Raw genomic sequence first — 17,881 nt, 5'->3', positions numbered from 1 at the left:
TATTTGGTCTCAGGCTAGAGCCTAGGCTCTGGAACCAGACCGGACCCGAACCTCCCCCCTCACGAAGAGTGGGTGTTTTAGGGTGACTAGACAGCAAATGTGAAAAATCAGGACAAGGGGTGAGGGGTTATAGGAGCCTATACAAGAAAAAGACCCAAAAATCGGGACTGTCCCTATAAAATCGGGACATCTGGTCACCCTAGGGTGTGTAATTGAAGTGTAAACATAACCATAGTGACCTTTCAAAGCTGCACTATCTTTGGTGTTCAAACAATACCATATGTACCTTTAGAAATGTGAAAATGCTGCATGTTACAGGAGCTTATCGCCATCCAAATAAAATCCATTCTATCAGTAGCACAAGGCGATTTCCCCACGGGCCCATCCAATTGTTAGTTGTTTGTGACACGGCTTGACAGATTTGGAATTCCTGAATTAAGCATTTTGTCCTTCCCTAATTTGGGGTTGTTGTTTTAAATGTAACTGCAGAAATATTCGCAACAATCCATCCCAGGGGTTGGCAACCTTCAGCACATGGCCCAGCAGGGTGATCCACTGGCGGGCCGCGAGACATTTTGTTTATGTTGACCATCCACAGGCATTGCCCCCTCAGCTCCCAGTGGCTGTGGTTCGCCATTCCCGGCCAATGTAAAAATAAACTCCAAACAGCACAAAGAGGAAAAACCAGGCACAATCCAGTTACTCTTTGTAGCCACTCTCCTCCCTCCCCCAGTCGTACCTCGTTAGAACATTTTCGTCATACTTTTACTCCCCGCTCGCCCACCGCCCCCATGGCCACTGGTATATGTGGAGTGACAAGATTACCAGGCCACAGATGGAAATTGGGTTTCTAATAAAAAGTTTAAATAATTATATTTCAGACCGCAAGAAATCCATCTGAAGAGTGGGTGTGAAAATTACCAAATTTATGAAAGTAGGGACAGTGTAAGTGTGCTTAAAAGAATTCTTGACAATGTTCTTTCCATTTATCCAGCTTGCTGAAATGTGGCCCATATAACTGTCAGAGAAAAGGAGGTTTTGATCTAATCTCTCCATGAAAATGGTCACATAACATCTTATAGAGCCACATATGTTTCCATCATGTTGCGGAAGTTTTAGGAAGTGTTCCTCATAAAATGAGGAATTATTACAAACGAGAACATGAAAACAAATGTAGTAGGAACTTGTGTCATTGTCTCCTTTCTAGTCCTTTTACAAGAGGCTTCTGTTAGCCGCCATAAACATCTTCATGAAGGAAAATAGTAGAGATGGCAATTAAAGTGTATCAGGACTACATAATATCATGAGTAAATCAATCTAAGGGACATGAGGGAGACTGGGTGTGTGGCTTAATAACTGACACAAAGGGCATTTAAGAAGCTGATGTACAAAAGATAATATGTGCAGATATGTAACACCAACACCCCAGTTGTTGGCGGGTGGACTCGAACCAAGGACCTCTAGAGCTAAATGCATGAGCCTCTACTGCATGAGCTAAAAGTCACAAGCCCCTTAGCTAAGGCTGTAGCAGACTCATTAACTACTCAGTGGTCTCAGTGCCACTAGAGGGGCAGAACACCACACCCCAGAGGTGTGTGGGTTACACATACACACACATAAAGAGCAGTATGCCAGCTCTGGTGATAGTTAGGCAGATGAACATCTAGACCCTAGCAGTGGAAATGCTCAAGAGGCACAGAACAAGAAGTCTGGTACATTGTACTCAAGAAATAAATGTGCAGCATGCAGCTGGAGAGAGATGTCTATAAAAAAAAAAATCATTCCACCCATCTCTGTGAGAAAGTGTCAATAATTTTGCTTTATGGGCCCAATTTTTTCACAAGCTCTAAACCCTAGAATTAGATACTGTATGCATCTGTTTCTAATTTATTTTAGTACTGAAAGCCATTGAGTGATCCAGAATAGCCACTTGCTATTAAAGAGGCCATTTTTCAAGTGATTCTTTCAGTAATATTATACATCTATTGACTACATATAATCATAAAGTACTTCACAGCTGTAATATAAAAATTATACATGATTCAGAAAACTCAGTACCAAATGCTATATATATATATATTATATATAGTAGATTCAATCCACATAACTCTAGTTCTCAAAATACTTCAACAACTGAAGACTTTTCCAGTCGGACGTGTTTTCTTGCTGCTTCTCAGCAGTCTGGCAAAGATCAAGCATGGTATTGGCTTAACATTGAATACCTCTTCTACATGGAAATCGACAAGATCTGGGAATGACAGGCTTCTCCATCTCTAAGCTACTAAACAGCCAAATGTAGCATTGCTGCATTGAGTTTCTCCTGAATCTCTTTCAAGGGTAGCATTGCCTCTGGCGTGCTGAGAAACCACATAACAACAATTAGTCATCTCCTCCAGCTCTGTTTTGCACTTACCTGTGTGAGTCATTTTCTTTTATGGATGCAGCAAGAGCCTGGCTGGATATGGGATAGTGGAAGTGCGTTTAGAGGACAAATAATAGAATCTAGAATCTCTGAGATCTGTTCCTAGCTCAGCCACTGTGCAGCCTGGAGCAAGTTGTGATGGCTGTGTCTACAGTAGCTACTGTAGATCAACGGCTAGCAGGCATTTTTTTACTACCACATCATCTAACCCTGTCTATGTGAGATGGTGCTAAAACACCACCGGCTGATCAACACATATGCTCCCAGGATCACTGCCGCAGGTGGATCTGCACCAGTGGCTTTGCAAAAGTGTGAGATCTTAAGAAAAATGTTATCACAGCCAAAGGCCAACTTTTCAGTCAATCACCTTACACTTACATTTATAAGTACAAAGTGCATGGCCTTGAGAAACAGCGACATCTCTCTCTTCAGATATGCAAGAGTTAATGCAGAGCACAGTGGGTGTGGTCGTTTAAAAAACTCCAGAGGGCCAAATCCAAAGAGGTTCAGCCAATGTTCTAACTGGAGTCCTATCACTAAAATGAACTGCTATGTTTAGAGAGATTATGGACAATTTCTTTAGTATGTTTCAAATGCCTCTTCTTTAGCATAGTCCCTACGTTAGCTCACAAATACTTTGAATTATAAAGGCAAGAAGAATGATCTGGCAGTTAAAGCACTGGCCTTGGAGTCAAGAGCATGGGGATCTAATCTCAGGTTTGCCACAAACTTTCCAGAAAGCCTCAGGCCCTTAAATCTCTCTGCCTGTCAGCTTCCTCATCTGTAAAATGGAAATGCACAATAATATCTAAATCAATCAATATTTATAAGGCTTGTTGTGGTCCTTAAATAAATAATAATACTCAGCTCTTATCTAGTGCTTTTCATCAGTATATCTCAAAGTGCTTTACAAAGCAGGTTAGTATCGTAATCTCCATTTTACAGATGGGGAAATTGAGGCACAGAGCAGTGAAGTGACTTGCTTTAGGTTACCCAGCAGGCTAGTCACAGAGTTGAGAATAAAACCAATGTCTTCTGAACCCCAGGCAAGCAGTCTATCCATTAGTCCACACTCCCTCTTATCAAAGGTACTGCATTAGTGTGCAGCATTATTATAAGGAGACACTCTATGGTAAGGTATATCAAAAGGGGAAGTAAATCTCCTCTGAGTTATTTTTATTTATGTATATTCATGCTCTGTTTTTAAACAATGTTTTTTACAATGGCAGAGCATCACATTTTCTACACTAGAACATTTAACTCTTCATATCTTTCTCAGGGGTCAGCACGGATTTTTCTCTTACATCTTCCAAGATGGTGTTCAATGTGCCAACTAGTTCATAATAGAGTTCTTGTAACCTACAGGAAGAAGACAAGAGTATGGCTGAAATAATATCAGATTACGATTTCAGTGCGTTCACATGTAGTGGAAAATGTGAAGAGCCTAGTGAAAAACATATACGTAGAACTATCATCTCTTCAACTAATCTGACCTTTCACTGTTCATTTAATAAGATAAAAAGAACAATGAACAATAATTGGCTAATCAGTTGTTTGAGGGGGGTTACGTGCATAACGACGAAGAAAGATTTTTTTACTCCATCTCCAAAGAAATCCAAATCTTCCTGTAGTAACAGATGATAAAACAGGTCCCGTTATACAATCAAATTTTCTGCAGGCTTTTTCTGGGTTTTTGCATTATTTTGTGTGTGCATTCTCTTTTCATCCTCCCTAATAGAGGCCTCTGCACTTGCCGGGTACTGAGTATTCCCATTTCCTACTCCTTCCATCCTACATAGGGCTGCATCATGATAGCTTTCCCATCAATGAAAGAGTAGTGTCGGACATCAGTTCCCTCCAAAATCTCATCATTAGCATTGCATGCCTCACCATGGGAGGTTACAGTGACATCTGGGATACTCCTCTCTTTCCTTACACTCCTTCCTGGGGTGGAGGGCAGGGAGCTGGTGGGGGACCCTGTAAATGTCTAGGCCAGTGTGTACATGTACCGCTGCCCTCTACTGACTAGAATGTCAAATCTGCTCAAGGGTTTGGGATCGCTTTGTGGCTGTCTCATAAAGAGGGCTACTTAATGATACTCTCATCTCCTAGCTTCTCCTTTAGCGAGGGTGACCAGACAGCAATTGTGAAAAAATCGGGACAGTGAGTGGGAGGTAATAGGAGCCTATATAAGAAAAAGCCCCAAAAATCGGAACTGTCCCTATAAAATTGGGACATCTGGTCACCCCACCTTTAGCTCAAGTAGTTTTGGAGCAAAAGTTCCTCAATTCCAGACCCTATGTGTGTAGCCAAAGACCATAATATCTGAATGTACAGACATGGCTTTGTTACCGGAGTGTCTTTGCAGAGCTCCCAGACTCAAATATGAAGGACCAAGGTTAGGAACCAAACTCAGATCCCGAGCATGGCAAAGCATTGTGCCTGGGTCAGAAGGCATTCTGTTGTAATAACTTAGTACCAGAAATAAGTATCGGCACTCTACGTACTATTTGCATAGAACAGAGAAGCCCCATCATCTGCAGCAGACCTCAGAACCTAGAGCAAGAGATCTGCAAATGTGACGGGAAGGTCAGTGCTACCATAGTGCCATTCCATAACACAGCTTTAACCATCCATGGAATATCCAAGACTGTTGGACTTTAGCAACAGCCTATCAAAGCTTCTGTAAGCTTTGTCCTGCAAACACTGACCACCAGCTTTAGTAAGATCAAATGTCTTTAACTGCGCCCTCACAGTCCATTCAGAGATCTTTCCCCAAGGAGACTAACTGGTCACAGACTCTCCAGTAACAATGCCAAAGGGATGGCCAGTATTTAATCCAAAGAAAGAAAACAACAACTCAAATGCACATTTTTACGATTTCTAGCATCTTGGTCTCTGTTTCTTTACACTTACGTTACCTACCTATAAACTGTGTTATCCTGAAGATCGAGGGATGTCAAATAAAGATCAATAAATGGGATACTGGCACAAAAATCTTCCAAGACCATAGGATCAGAATGATGTAATGTCTTTTTAAAGTCCTCCACCAATTCACTGAAGGTTTTATATTCACTGGTTTTCTAATGTGAAAAAATATCCCAGGGAAAGACATTATCAAAATAGAATGGGTTTTTATACAGAGATTTTCGTTCTCCAGGTATCTTAAGGAGCTTTAAGAAAGATGCAGCAAAGAGTCCTGTGACACCTTATACACTAACAGATGGTATTGGAGCATGAGCTTTCATGGGTGAATACCCACTTCGTCAGACGCATGTGTCTTTAAGGTGCCACAGGACTCTGTCGCTTTTTACAGATCCAGACTAACACGGCTACCCCTCTGATTTATGAAAGATGATAGCAGTGCAGGAACCATGGAGACAGGTAGAGCCTTAGGCCTCAGCAATAACTTACCCAGAGCTTTCAACTCTGACCTCCGGTTTTGCGCACACAGCTTTGCACACATAGCTAATTGCTCTGGCAACAGGTATGAGGAGTGCCTAGTTTCATGAGCATTAAAAAGAGGGTGTGCAAAACTGGAAGAGGGGCTGGAAATTTGGCCATGTAACTTTTGTCTGTAAAACACAGTGGGTATGTCTAAGTTGCAGCTTGGAGCAAGCCTCCCAGCCCAAGTAGACAGGGTAGCATTAGCCCAGCTTGAGCTAACACGCTAAAAACAGCAGTGTGAATGTTGCCACCTGAGCTCAGACTGACCTGACCCGCTAAGACTGAGCTCAGGTTGCTAGCCCGAGCCTCTGCCAGTGCAGCAACCAGCACACAGCTATTTGTAGCATGCTAGCTCAAGCGGAGCTCTCAGCTGCAGTGTAGACATATCCAGAGAGAACATCGGCCAGGGTGCCAAAGTTACTTCTTTTCAGAAGTGTCATAGGATCTTTGTCTTGAACATGAACAACTACCAGATCTGGCAGAGGAGATGGCAGTTCAGGGTCTCATCCATAGAGATTGTTCCTATAACAGTTGACATCACCAGTGGATGGAACTGAAATCATTAACCTTAAATCAGTCATTTGAATCAGAACTTGAATCAATGACTTTATAGCCAAAAGGTTAGAGCACCAGCACTAAGCCATACTGAGCTGTATATGTAACCCACACACGTCCTGTTCTGTCCCCTCTAGTAGCACCAAGACCACGACAGAGAGATGAGGTCCCAGGTTCAATCCCACCCACCAATGACCAGGGTCTATCAGCATTACCTTTAAATTATATTTGATAATAATGAAAATGAACAAAAGGGATGGCAGGGGACAGGCAGTCAGATTATTCCAATCATCTGCACTGAAGTAGCAGTATTTACAATTATATCAAATCAGCTTCATTTTCAAAAACTGTCAGGGTAAAAAAATCAAAATTATCCATTACATGGATTTCAAGTTCACATAAACAGATTTTAGATCAGGGGTCGGCAACCTTTCAGAAGTGGCGGGCCGAGTCTTCGTTTATTCACTCTAATGTAAGGTTTTGCGCGCCAGTAATACATTTTAGCAGATAAACAAACCGGCCCAGCCCAGCAGGGGCTTTGCCTGCACAAGCAGTGAAACAAGTTTGGGAACCACTGGAGTAAACGTAACCTAAGTCATCTTGAAAGGTGCCTGTGACCTGATTTTAGTGGGTTTCTAAATACTGCCTATGGAACATAACAAATCAAAAGAAATATATGGTTACTGAGGAATATATGCACTGCACTGAGATACCATTATAATACAAACTGACCTACATTTAATAACATTGGAACAATGCAGAAATATTTCAGAGAAAAACAGCAATGGGAATCCATTTCGGAAATTATTATTATTTTAAATATTGTGGGGAGTTTTCCACTCTGACATTTTTTTCTTACATAAAAGATTCAAAATGAAATCTGTATATACACACATATATATACAGGCAAACAGACACATGAACTTATAAAAAGATACAGATGAAGGTCTATGGCCTGGTTTATTTCTAATGGTGAAAAAGCTTAGAAAATTGCTTCTGTGAGATAAATGACCATTAAGTCCTCCACTGAAGATAACTCTATGCTGTCATGCATCACTAAACTGTATCTTACATATGTTTGTAATACTGATGCTGTTCAATAAACTTCAAGTAAATACAATTCAGTGCATCTACCTGCTGGTGCATTAGCATGTTTACTTCTTCCTGTTGTCTTTGTAATATGGCCTGTTTATTTGCCTGAAGAGCAGCTTGTTTTTCTGCTTTAAGCTCTCGTTCATAATTCTGAGTGGAGTCCTATAAATATAAAACAGTGTATGTTAAATGCTCTTAACTGGATGACTCAGGCAATTAATCAGAGACACTTTCGCTTTTAAGTCACTGATCTAAATCAAGCCCAAACTGGTAGCAACAAAGCGGTTACCACCTGCTGAGTTTGGTAGGGTCAGTCTAGCAGATTTCTACCTCACAGTTGGCACCCTTGCTAACAGTGTCACCCAGGAACGTAGGAATGGCCATAACAAATTGGAGAAGCCATCTGTCTAGGTCAGTATTCTGTTTCCAGCCGTGGCCTGTACCAGATGCTTCAGGCGAAGCTGCAAGAAACCCTGCAGTAAGCCATAGATTTAAATGGACACAAATTTGCCCTTCATTCTGATGGGCCTTGTTGCAGTGTGTGGAGCTTCAGCCAAACTTCCCTTATGCTCATATATGGGAGGTGTTGGCAGCTGATAGGACCGGAAGGACAGGAGAGGATGGAGAGTTTCCAGCTAGCTCTGTTTGTCTCTGCATGACACAGACAAGGGCCAGGGCACCGTACAGCTGCCTATACTTATGCCTAGGACTGACCCTAAATGGGAACAGTGAATTCACTACCATTCTCCCTGAACATGCTCCCTTCTGGTCTGAGGCAAACTAGCAGGGCTATGTAGGGAAGGTATGTTGTTCCTGTGCACCGGACAGAGGACTTCAGTCTCCAGCAGCGTCAAAAAGCCAGCTTTCAAAAGGTGCACACACTAGTTTTCAGACAAATGGCCTCATAGTTAGACACACACAAAGAATAAGGGAAACCCAACTTACCTGGATATTCATAATCACAACTCCAATAGACATATTGAAAAACAGAAAGAACCCCAGCAAGATGAACACTATTGTGAAGGCTCGGCTAGCACTAAAACCACGTTGGTCTAACTCATCCTGAAAGTCCGTCCAGCCATCGACCTGCAAATGTATCAAATCTCTGATCAGCTAGTTCCAAACCACAGCTTGACTCACAGACCAGATTAAATCTCTCTCTTTCTCAAACTGAACTCTGGTTTCCCCCAGTTGCTTAGAGTTCCAGACTCAGATGCCGTATGAAAGCTACTAAATATCCCATTGTTGTCAGCTCAACAAGCTTGCCCCTCTGAATCTTTAATAGCAGAAAAATGAATCTATCCATCCAGCTGAATTTTCACAACCACCTGACATTAAATAAAACCCCGGGAACAGCTCCCACCACCTTTAATGCTGAGAACAATCACAGTTTCATTACATGACTTCCCCAACATCCCGACCAAAATCAGAGGTAGTGGTTACTTACAGTAGTTTCCATAAACAGGCAGACATAAGATGGAAAGGACAGCGGACATTACCGTTACTAAACAGAAGAGAGTGAAGAGAGCAGATGCAAGGTTGCCCCAGTTTTTACTGTCTCCCGTTTCAGGGTCTCCGTACAATCCATAACCCAAAATGGCAAAGATAAACATTAACAGGAACAGCAAGACAAGGACGTAGATCACAGTCTTCACAGTCTGGCCTAGAGCCGTTATCAAACTCTGCAACAGGGAAAAACAAATGTGTGCAGTTTAGAGTGGAGACAAGCAGCTCTAAATGAAAGAAAAGGCTTGTTTAATTCATAGACAGCAGTGATTCAGTAGGTGGCACTCTTCCCTTTGAGCCTGTTCTGAGCCAATCCCCCAGGGTGCTGTGCTGGGAGAGGTGGCCTGTCTCTGTAAAGTGAGACGCTGAAAACACCAGGGTCCTGATCATGCGTGGCCATTACAGACACAGTTCTTCCTCTTAAACTACAGGAGAGTCCTTTCTACTTGTCAGCAGTAAGGAAGTATTGCCTACAGGTGAGAGCCTGGGACAAGGCCTATGGAATTAGAGGTTCTATTCCCAACTCAGTCACTGGCTCCCCATTGCACCTTAGGACAGGATGTTGTAAATCTTCATTCATTCATGTTTAAATGAAGTGCCAAGTATTATTCATTATCATCTCAAGAGTCCAGCTGCTAAACAGTCAAGATCACACCATCCCTCCTTCCATATTTTCTAGCTAACAGCCGTGCAGGCCACAGTGCATTTACCACTCATTTTGTTTATTCTACTATTAAGCAGGACAAATGTACAAACAAGTGGAAAGATGAAAAATTAAGGAGCTTTGTGGTATCCTTTAAAACAACCCAGGGCACTCAATCAATTCAAAAGGCGCACATTTAAAAAAGACAATTTTTCACACCTATTTTTATTACTTTCTTGGGTTCAGTGCTGCATAATATTAACAGAGTAATAGACTCTTCATAAAAGATTAGACATTTTGTAAGAAGAATATTTGTATTAAATTAGTTGGATCAAAATTACAAAAGCTAGCAATCCTCATGGTTCAGTGTAGAGTCTGTTCATGAACTGGGGACAGGAAGAAAGTCCTGTTCCTATCACCACTGTATAGTTGACTAGATGTGTCCAATACTGCTTGATCAGAGTCAGGGTGTCAGATGGGCCAATGGTCTTTTCCACTATGGTAACCTCTGTGTAGTGCACATATTAAGAAATCACTGAAAACCAGGGGTTCACTAGGCAGGAACAGCCTGAGAGACAGAACAAATCCTACGGATGACACCAATACGTACACCAGGAGCTCTTAGGAACTGATGTATACTAATTTGGGAATACAGCTTAAGTCAGACCATTGGTAATGGATCTCTGCCAAATTGCAAACATTTCTATTAACTCTAGGTTGCAGAAAACTACACACAGCCTCTTGCACCAACGTTATATTACTCTAGACACTAGCTAATGAATGGATTTGATGATTTCCCCTGATTATGAAAAATGTGCTAATGCCAGAGGATCTAATGCAGTGCACTGGTTCAGGGAATATCCATTTATCAATTCCTTTTTCGACAATGTCTCTAGCATCTCAGGTTAAAACTCCATAATCTACCCAGCTGATCTGTTGAGGTGGCACTTCCTGGTTAAGAGGTTTGTGCAAAGCTAATGTAAGGTGTACTTTCCAATCCCCTATGATTGCCAAATAGTTAAACTTGTTATGATGGATTAAGAATTTCCTCTGCAATCAAGTGGATAGTTCCAGGTTTTCCTAAACCTTGTCTGCCCTAAGAAAAATATACTCACATCAATAATTTAGGAAGCAGTCACACCCTGGCTAATTCCTCCAGATGTTTCCTTCTGGCACTAGGCATCACCTCCTTTTTATATGGATTGAGTTTCATGCAGCTAGCTTCCATCCAGGTCAGATGTGACAAGATGCTGAACCTTTTTTATATGAGGGAAGCATCTACACTAGCCTTTTTACCTAAAATTTTTGACTGTGGCAGCTCCAACAATGATAGCAATGGTGAGAGAGACAGCATAGACCCACTACTGTTGTTTTAAATGCTGCATCAACAGACTACACAGACCTGGAGTTAAGGTCCAAGCCCACTTATTCTGTGCAGTTTGACTTTATGGGTAACAAAAAGAAGAACACATCATAAACCTCAGCCTAAGTTTCTTCCCTGACCTTGGCTTTTCCTAAAGATTCCCTCCAGGATCTCCACTAATTCCCAATTTCTAGAGAGCCACTCCCACTGCTGTTCTACCTGGATGCATCTACCACAATGAGTCAGCAGAACATCAACTGTTTCTTGTAGGGCTCTAATATTTGCTGACAGAGCCTTGCCATCCTGCCACAGCCACTGAAAAGCCTCAGGTAATGCAGAATGCTGCTATTTTACCTTTTAAGTAAAGAAGAGCAAACAATATTCTGCATTGCTGGCTCTGCACTAGTTGCTAATTACTCCTGGTTGCAAACTGAAGTGCTGGTCATTATCTATGAAGCCCTAAACATTGCTCATACACCATATACTATGTAAAGCTAAAAAGGATTCAGTTTTACTTTTTTCCTGAGTAGGAATCAGAAGAAGAGAATAACACATTTAAAGCCCAATAAAGTTAAAACAACCTTGTTTTTTTAATCTGAGAAAAGTAACCCAATATTCAGCTATAAGATACTTTCAAGCAATCTGCAACATAAAAATGCTTGAAGATATATCTGTATTACAAAATATATATATATTAAAAGAAAGAGCTTTATTACGGTTTCAAATGCAAGCGCTCAGAAGTTAGGAAAAGCCAAAGTTAAGATTGTCTACATAACCTTAATTAGGCCCATTTGTGTGTACACATTATGACACAGTCTTAACTGCATGACCACTAAGTATTTTTTCTATACACCCCTGCCTCATACAGTGTACAGGATGGACCTGCTTTGGCAATGAATAAGGGCTGTGTAGTAAAAGAGTCTGTTATCTCTAAGATGCCTGCTTTATCTGTTGCACAAATTGGAAGGTGAGAAGTGAATGAGGCAAAGGATTGCAGGAAGAAAAAGGATGATCTCATTGTTAAGGCAGTTGAATTCTGCCCTGGAAAACTGGATTCTATCCCTGCCTCTACTACAGACTTTCTTTGGGATGCTGAGCAAGTCACTTAAACCAAACTTTTCACAGATGGTCACTTATAGTGTGTCCTGCATTTTCTATGTCAAACTTGATACCTGAGATCTCATTTGCAGAAGTGCTGAGCGCTCACAGTTGCAACTAGTTAATGGGATGTTGTGCTTTGAACGTATAAAGTGCTAGATAATATTAAATATCGTGGAATTTCAGGTCCTAGGTGTCTCAGTTTGGACCCCCCAAATTAGTGGATACTTTGTACCTAGTCAGTCTGTGCCTCAGTTCCCCATCTGCGCAATGGAGATAACACCACCCTGTCACTTCACAGGGGGTGTTTGTGAAGCACAGTCAGCCTGTGGAACTCTTTGCCTGAGGCGGTTGTGAAGGCTAGGACTATAACAGGGTTTAAAAGAGAATTAGATACATTCATGGAGGTTAAGTCCGTTAATGGCTATTAGCCAGGATGGGTAAGGAATGGTGTCCCTAGCCTCTGTCTGTCAGAGGGTGGAGACGGATGGCAGGAGAGAGATCACTTGATCATAGCCTGTTAGGTTCACTCCCTCTGGGGCACCTGGTATCGGCCACTGTTGGCGGACAGGATGCTGGGCTGGATGGACCCTTGGTCTGACCCAGTACGGCCATTCTTATGTTCTTAAGCACTCAAGATTCTGTAGTGATGAGCACCCCAGAAAAGCTCACGATGAAATCAATAATCCTGCCTTCAGAGCAGGGTTTGAACCATGTGCCGTAAGTAAAGCCGAGGGCCACGCACGCTGAATGAGGCAGAGGTCCTGGGTTAAAAATAAGATCTGATGATGTAATTAAAGACTATAGCTCCAATGGTTCCTAGTCTTCTTGACCAGCCAGTCCCAGTCTCCTACCCTGCCTCATCAAACTCAATGTTCCCCCTTCAGCCAACGGACTCCCAGTCCCTCCCCACATTTCCTTCATTGGATCCCAGTTCCTGTCTTCTTGCCTAACCAGTTCCAGCCTCCCCTCCCCTCAAGCTTCCTCCCCGATACCAGTTCCCCATCCAGGTCCTTGCCCAGCCATTCCCTGGCCCAGTTTCTCTTCCCCGCAGTCCCCGTCTCACCAGACTCCTTGGTCTAATCTACTCCTTCCCGCCCCAAGTCCTGTTTTGTCCCCTCTTCCTCGCTGTCAGTGTGCCAGCAGGGGTGGGGGAGGGGTCATTGAGAAGACAGGAGAGACAGGCTCCCTGATCTCAATTCCAATGCCCGGACCCACCCTGGTCTGGAGCAGCTGGGAGCAACCATTACAGGGAAAGTCCTTCTGAGCCCCTATAGCCCTGGGTTGGAGCACGCTCAGTCACTTTGTGCAGGTAGGGCATGCAAAGTCCTATCACACATAGGACCTGTCAAGGGATGGAGCTTTCTCAGTGAAGATTTGGAGTTTTAAGCTTCTAAAATCTATGAAATCTCTACTGAGACTATGCAAAGAAAATCTTAGAATTTGGGCAGAATTTCAAGGGCACAGCAAAAGACTCATCTCTGTCACAAAGGCCACCACCACACTAAATATACAACCCTTGCTCAAAAGCATAGGAGCACTAGCTTTTCAAAGAAGAGATTGCAAGAGTTTTTTAGCATGAGAAAAACAATATATTTTCCCCAGCTTTGTTCTTGGAAATGGCACACAGATTTTGGCTGACGTTTTCAAAAATATTTAGCCCGAGGCAGACTCCCAACATGCCAGGGAGAGAGCTAGCTCAGTGGTTTGAGCATTAGGCTGCTAAACCTAGGGTTGTGAGCTCAATCCTTGAGGGGGCTATTTAGGGATCTGGGGCAAAGATCTGTCTGAGGATTGGTCCTGCTTTAAGCAGGGGGTTGGACTGGATGACCTTCTGATCCTGATAGTCTATGAAAATTTCAGCCTGAATGGCTAAAGCTTGGCAAAATTATACAGTAATCAACTGAAAATGGGATCTTATAATACAGTGGTTCCCAACCAGGGGTGCACATACCCATGGGATAAGCAGAGGTCTTTCAGGGGATACATCAACTCATCTAAATATTTGCCTAGTTTTACAACAGGCTACATAAAAAGCACTAGCAAAGACAGTACAAACTAAAATTTCATATGACTTGTTTATACTGCTCTATATACTATACACTTTAATAAAAGTACAATATTTATATTCCAAATGATTTATTTTATAATTATATGGTAAAAATGAGAAAGTAAGTAATTTTTCAGTAATAATGTGTCATGACATTTTTGTATTTTTACATCTGATTTTGTAAGGAAGTAGTTTTAAAGTGAAGTATAACTTGGGGGCACGCAAGACAAATCAGATTCCTGAAAGGGGTGCAGCAGTCTGGAAAGGTTGAGAACCACTGTTATAAGGGGAAGTATCAGGCAACCTGAATAATAGGCAGTGCTACCAGTCCCACGCACAATTTATGCAATTCCCTAGGATTCTTCCCTCCTGCATGTAAACACTACTGCCCTCTACTGGATGGAATGTCAGAGCTGCTTAGGTGTGTGAAATCACGTTAACATCTTGTGGCTACAGAACATAGAAGCTGAGCGCCCTTGCTTACAGGAAGGAACACTTTGTGGAGTGCTGCTAACAACAGACATAAAGCACGACACATTTCAGAGATCTGGGTACAGACACTGCTTCTAAGGTAACCCACACTGGTCACTTTCATCTTTTGTCCACGGTAACCTAGCCATCACCTGAACCCTGTTTGTCCCAAGCACTCGATGCCTAATTTTATTCTTGTATTTGTGTCTGGGAGTATAAACAAAAGTCATTTACACAAAAACACATGACATTCCGACCAAGATATGGCATGGTGTTCAGCAAATGTGGGTTGTGTACATGATCCTAAACAATGACAATCACCCATAGCTGAAGGTAACAAGAGAGCCATAAAATGCCATTGGTGATTGCAGTCCAGCAAGTGCCCCTTGTATAGAAGTATCAAAAATTTTTCATTTTCTGTGGCACATCCTGAGGTTCCTGTACAGCTCCAGAAATCCATAACAGGTCCTCTGTGCTTCAGCTATTAAGACACAGCTTTGTGGGCTTATGGTCTTCCTAAACTGTAAATATGTTGAAATTAATCCCAAATACATTCTTAAAAAAGCAGAAAAGTTGATTTTTGGAACAACCTGGCATTTAAAAAGTTTATTTTCAAATTGAAATAAGGATAAATGGAGCCTACATGACGACTGGGATCACAGCTAACAGAACTGCTCTGTATGAAATACAGCAAGGAAATTATTTCCTCAAGGTGGAAATTTATTGCCCCAAGGTGTAAGGCAGTGTGTTTTAAAGAGTTTTTTAATTAATAAAGGGACATATGCCAAGAATGTGTTACATGTTTGAGTTTTCAGCATTAAATACAGTTTCCCCCGTTAAAGGCTAATATAGACTTCAATTAATTCATTATAATACACATATAGGTACGAACAACCTCCCACCCCTTCGGCAAAGCTCACTGGGACGGATTGTAACATATTTTACAAAGAATGTCTTTTACCAGAGAGTTTTGGTCACTAAGAACACAAGAAATGCCAGACTGGATCAGAGCAATTGTCCATTGAGTAATCTGTCTCCAGTAACAGCCAGTACCAAATACTTCAGAGGAGGATGCAAGAAACATCATGATGGACAATTACAGGATATTTGCTCATAAAGGACCTTTCTAACTGTGTTGGAATAGGAATTGTCAGACTTATGCCCTGAAGCATGAGGATTTACACCCCTGATCAATTTTTATCCTATTCCCTGGATGTTCTTATCTATAGAAATGCCCAAGAGTACAATTTTCAAAAGTACGTAAGAGACTTAGGAACCTAAGTCCCATTGACTTTCAATAAATCTTAGGCTCTTAAGGGCAAGATTTACAAAGATATTTAAGCTCTCAAAGTTGCAAATAGGTGTCTAGTGGGAGTTTCAAAAAGGCCTAATCAGATTAGGTGCCTAATGTGAGTTAGATGCCCAATTTTACCTTAAATTATTTCATTTTAGTTTTTAAAAACCTTGGTAAGACCTTGGTCTCACTCCTATCCAGTGGCAATGAGTTCCACAAGTTAATCATGCACCATTGTTTAAAAAAAAAGCTTTTAGAGAATGTAAATGGCTGTTCACTTTGCTGTGTGTCTCCTTGCTCTAGTACAGGGGTTCTCATACTGGGGGTTGGGACAACTTAGGGGGTTGTGAGGTTATTACATGGGGGATCATGAGCTGTCAGCCTCCACCCCAAACCCTGCTTTGCCTCCAGCATTTATAATGGTGTTAATATATAAAAATGTGTTTTTAATTTATAAGAGGGGGTCGCACTCAGAGGCTTGCTATGTGAAAGGGGTCACCAGTACAAAAGTTTGAGAACCACTGCTCTAGTATTAACAGAAAGGATAAATGGCAGCACCTGACACACATATTATTTCACATACCTCAATTTGTCCCCTCTTCCAGCTACAGTTAATAATTAATACATAAAAGTCTGGCAATCACTGAAGTTTACTATCCAAATTAGAGGAAGGCAGGCTCAGAAGTGAACATTATAAGAGCCTTATGGCCATAAATGCTCCACTTCTGGTGGGCTACCCAACCAATTAATTACATGCAGAGATGCAGGCTGAGCAGTCACTACCCACATTAACTCCCTACTAAAAAAAACGAACCTCCAGGATTGTCCGGAGAAAATGAAATAAGAAATGGTGTGCTTGAGAGAAAAACTCATGGATTAAAATGGAATGTGTGACTTATTTTTAATAGCTATTTTTCCCCATTCATAGCACTGTGGTAAAATGAAAATGGAAAGGAAAATCTCTCCTCAACATGGGAGAAGCAGAAAGCAAATAATATTCACGCTGTGGACTTAATAAAACTCAAAAATATTACATTTCTTCAGCTCCCCGCACCATACTCAAGTAACAACCAACATCATTCCAGAAGGCTCAGCACACACTGTTAATCTACAGAGAACACTGCAAACGCTACAGCCAGCTCTATGCTACAACACAAACTATAGCTTCTAAAGGGGTTAGTTATATTACAACAAAATTCAGTGAAACCCATGATTCCTCAAGGGACTAACAATGCTTTCATTCCATAGTGATTTTTCTAATTGTTAGGGCTGAATTGTACTCAGTTCTCATCAAGCTACTTTGGAGGAGTTGTTTAGACAGGTGGCTCCAGGAAGAAGGTGGTCTGTTCAGGCTTCACTGAAGTTCTCCTGATGGTCCTGATTCTTTCTTCTATCCCACTCCCTCAGCAGCGAAGCAGAGGAGCTCATCTAAGGGTATTGCTACACTGGCTCTTTACAGTGCTGCACCTTTCACGCTCAGGGGTGTGAAAAAACACCCCATTGAGCACTGCAAGATGCAGTGCTGTAAAGCCTCAGTGTAATCAGCGTGGCAGCGCTGGGAGCGCGGCTCCCAGCGCTGCACACTACACCCGTAGAGGATGTGGTTTACATGCAGCTCTCTCCCAGCGCTGGCGCTCCGACCACACTCACACTTCAAAGTGCTGCTGTGGCAGCGCTTCCACAGCCAGGGCCGGTGCAACCACTTAGGCGAACTAGGCGGTTGCCTAGGGCGCCAAGATTTGGGGGCGCCAAAAAGCGGCCCCCTCAAAATTTTTAAATGGTTGCAGCAGCCGTCTGAGCTGCCGGCGGCAGCAGCTGCCTGCAGCCAGCAGCCCAGGGCACCCCTGGGGTCAGCGAGCAGCCGCGGCAGCCCGGCAGCCCAGGGCGCCCCCCGGGTCAGGGCACCCCCGCGGCAGCCCAGGGCACCCCCGGGGTCTCAG

At 42.4% G+C, this 17,881-nt stretch overlaps 1 protein-coding gene across 1 annotated transcript in view; it reads right to left on the bottom strand.

The window, feature by feature from the left end:
* Positions 1–1,871: 1,871 nt before the first annotated feature.
* The window catches only part of CATSPER3 (cation channel sperm associated 3), a 25,236-nt gene continuing 9,226 nt past the window's right edge, over positions 1,872–17,881 (bottom strand). Inside the window, exons 4-8 of the mRNA XM_032783247.2 lie at positions 9,016–9,198; positions 8,462–8,602; positions 7,559–7,678; positions 5,348–5,505; positions 1,872–3,781 (exon numbers count right to left, since the gene is read on the bottom strand). Coding sequence (XP_032639138.1) covers positions 3,679–3,781; positions 5,348–5,505; positions 7,559–7,678; positions 8,462–8,602; positions 9,016–9,198 — 705 coding nt within the window. The 3' untranslated portion in view covers positions 1,872–3,678. The remainder of the gene's footprint in view (positions 3,782–5,347; positions 5,506–7,558; positions 7,679–8,461; positions 8,603–9,015; positions 9,199–17,881) is intronic.

The sequence above is a fragment of the Chelonoidis abingdonii genome, chromosome 7, assembly GCF_003597395.2.
Source record: "Chelonoidis abingdonii isolate Lonesome George chromosome 7, CheloAbing_2.0, whole genome shotgun sequence".
Taxonomy (NCBI): Eukaryota; Metazoa; Chordata; order Testudines; family Testudinidae; genus Chelonoidis; species Chelonoidis abingdonii.
The sequence above is the reverse complement of the archived record's forward strand: the minus strand, read 5'-3'. Positions and strand labels throughout refer to the sequence as shown.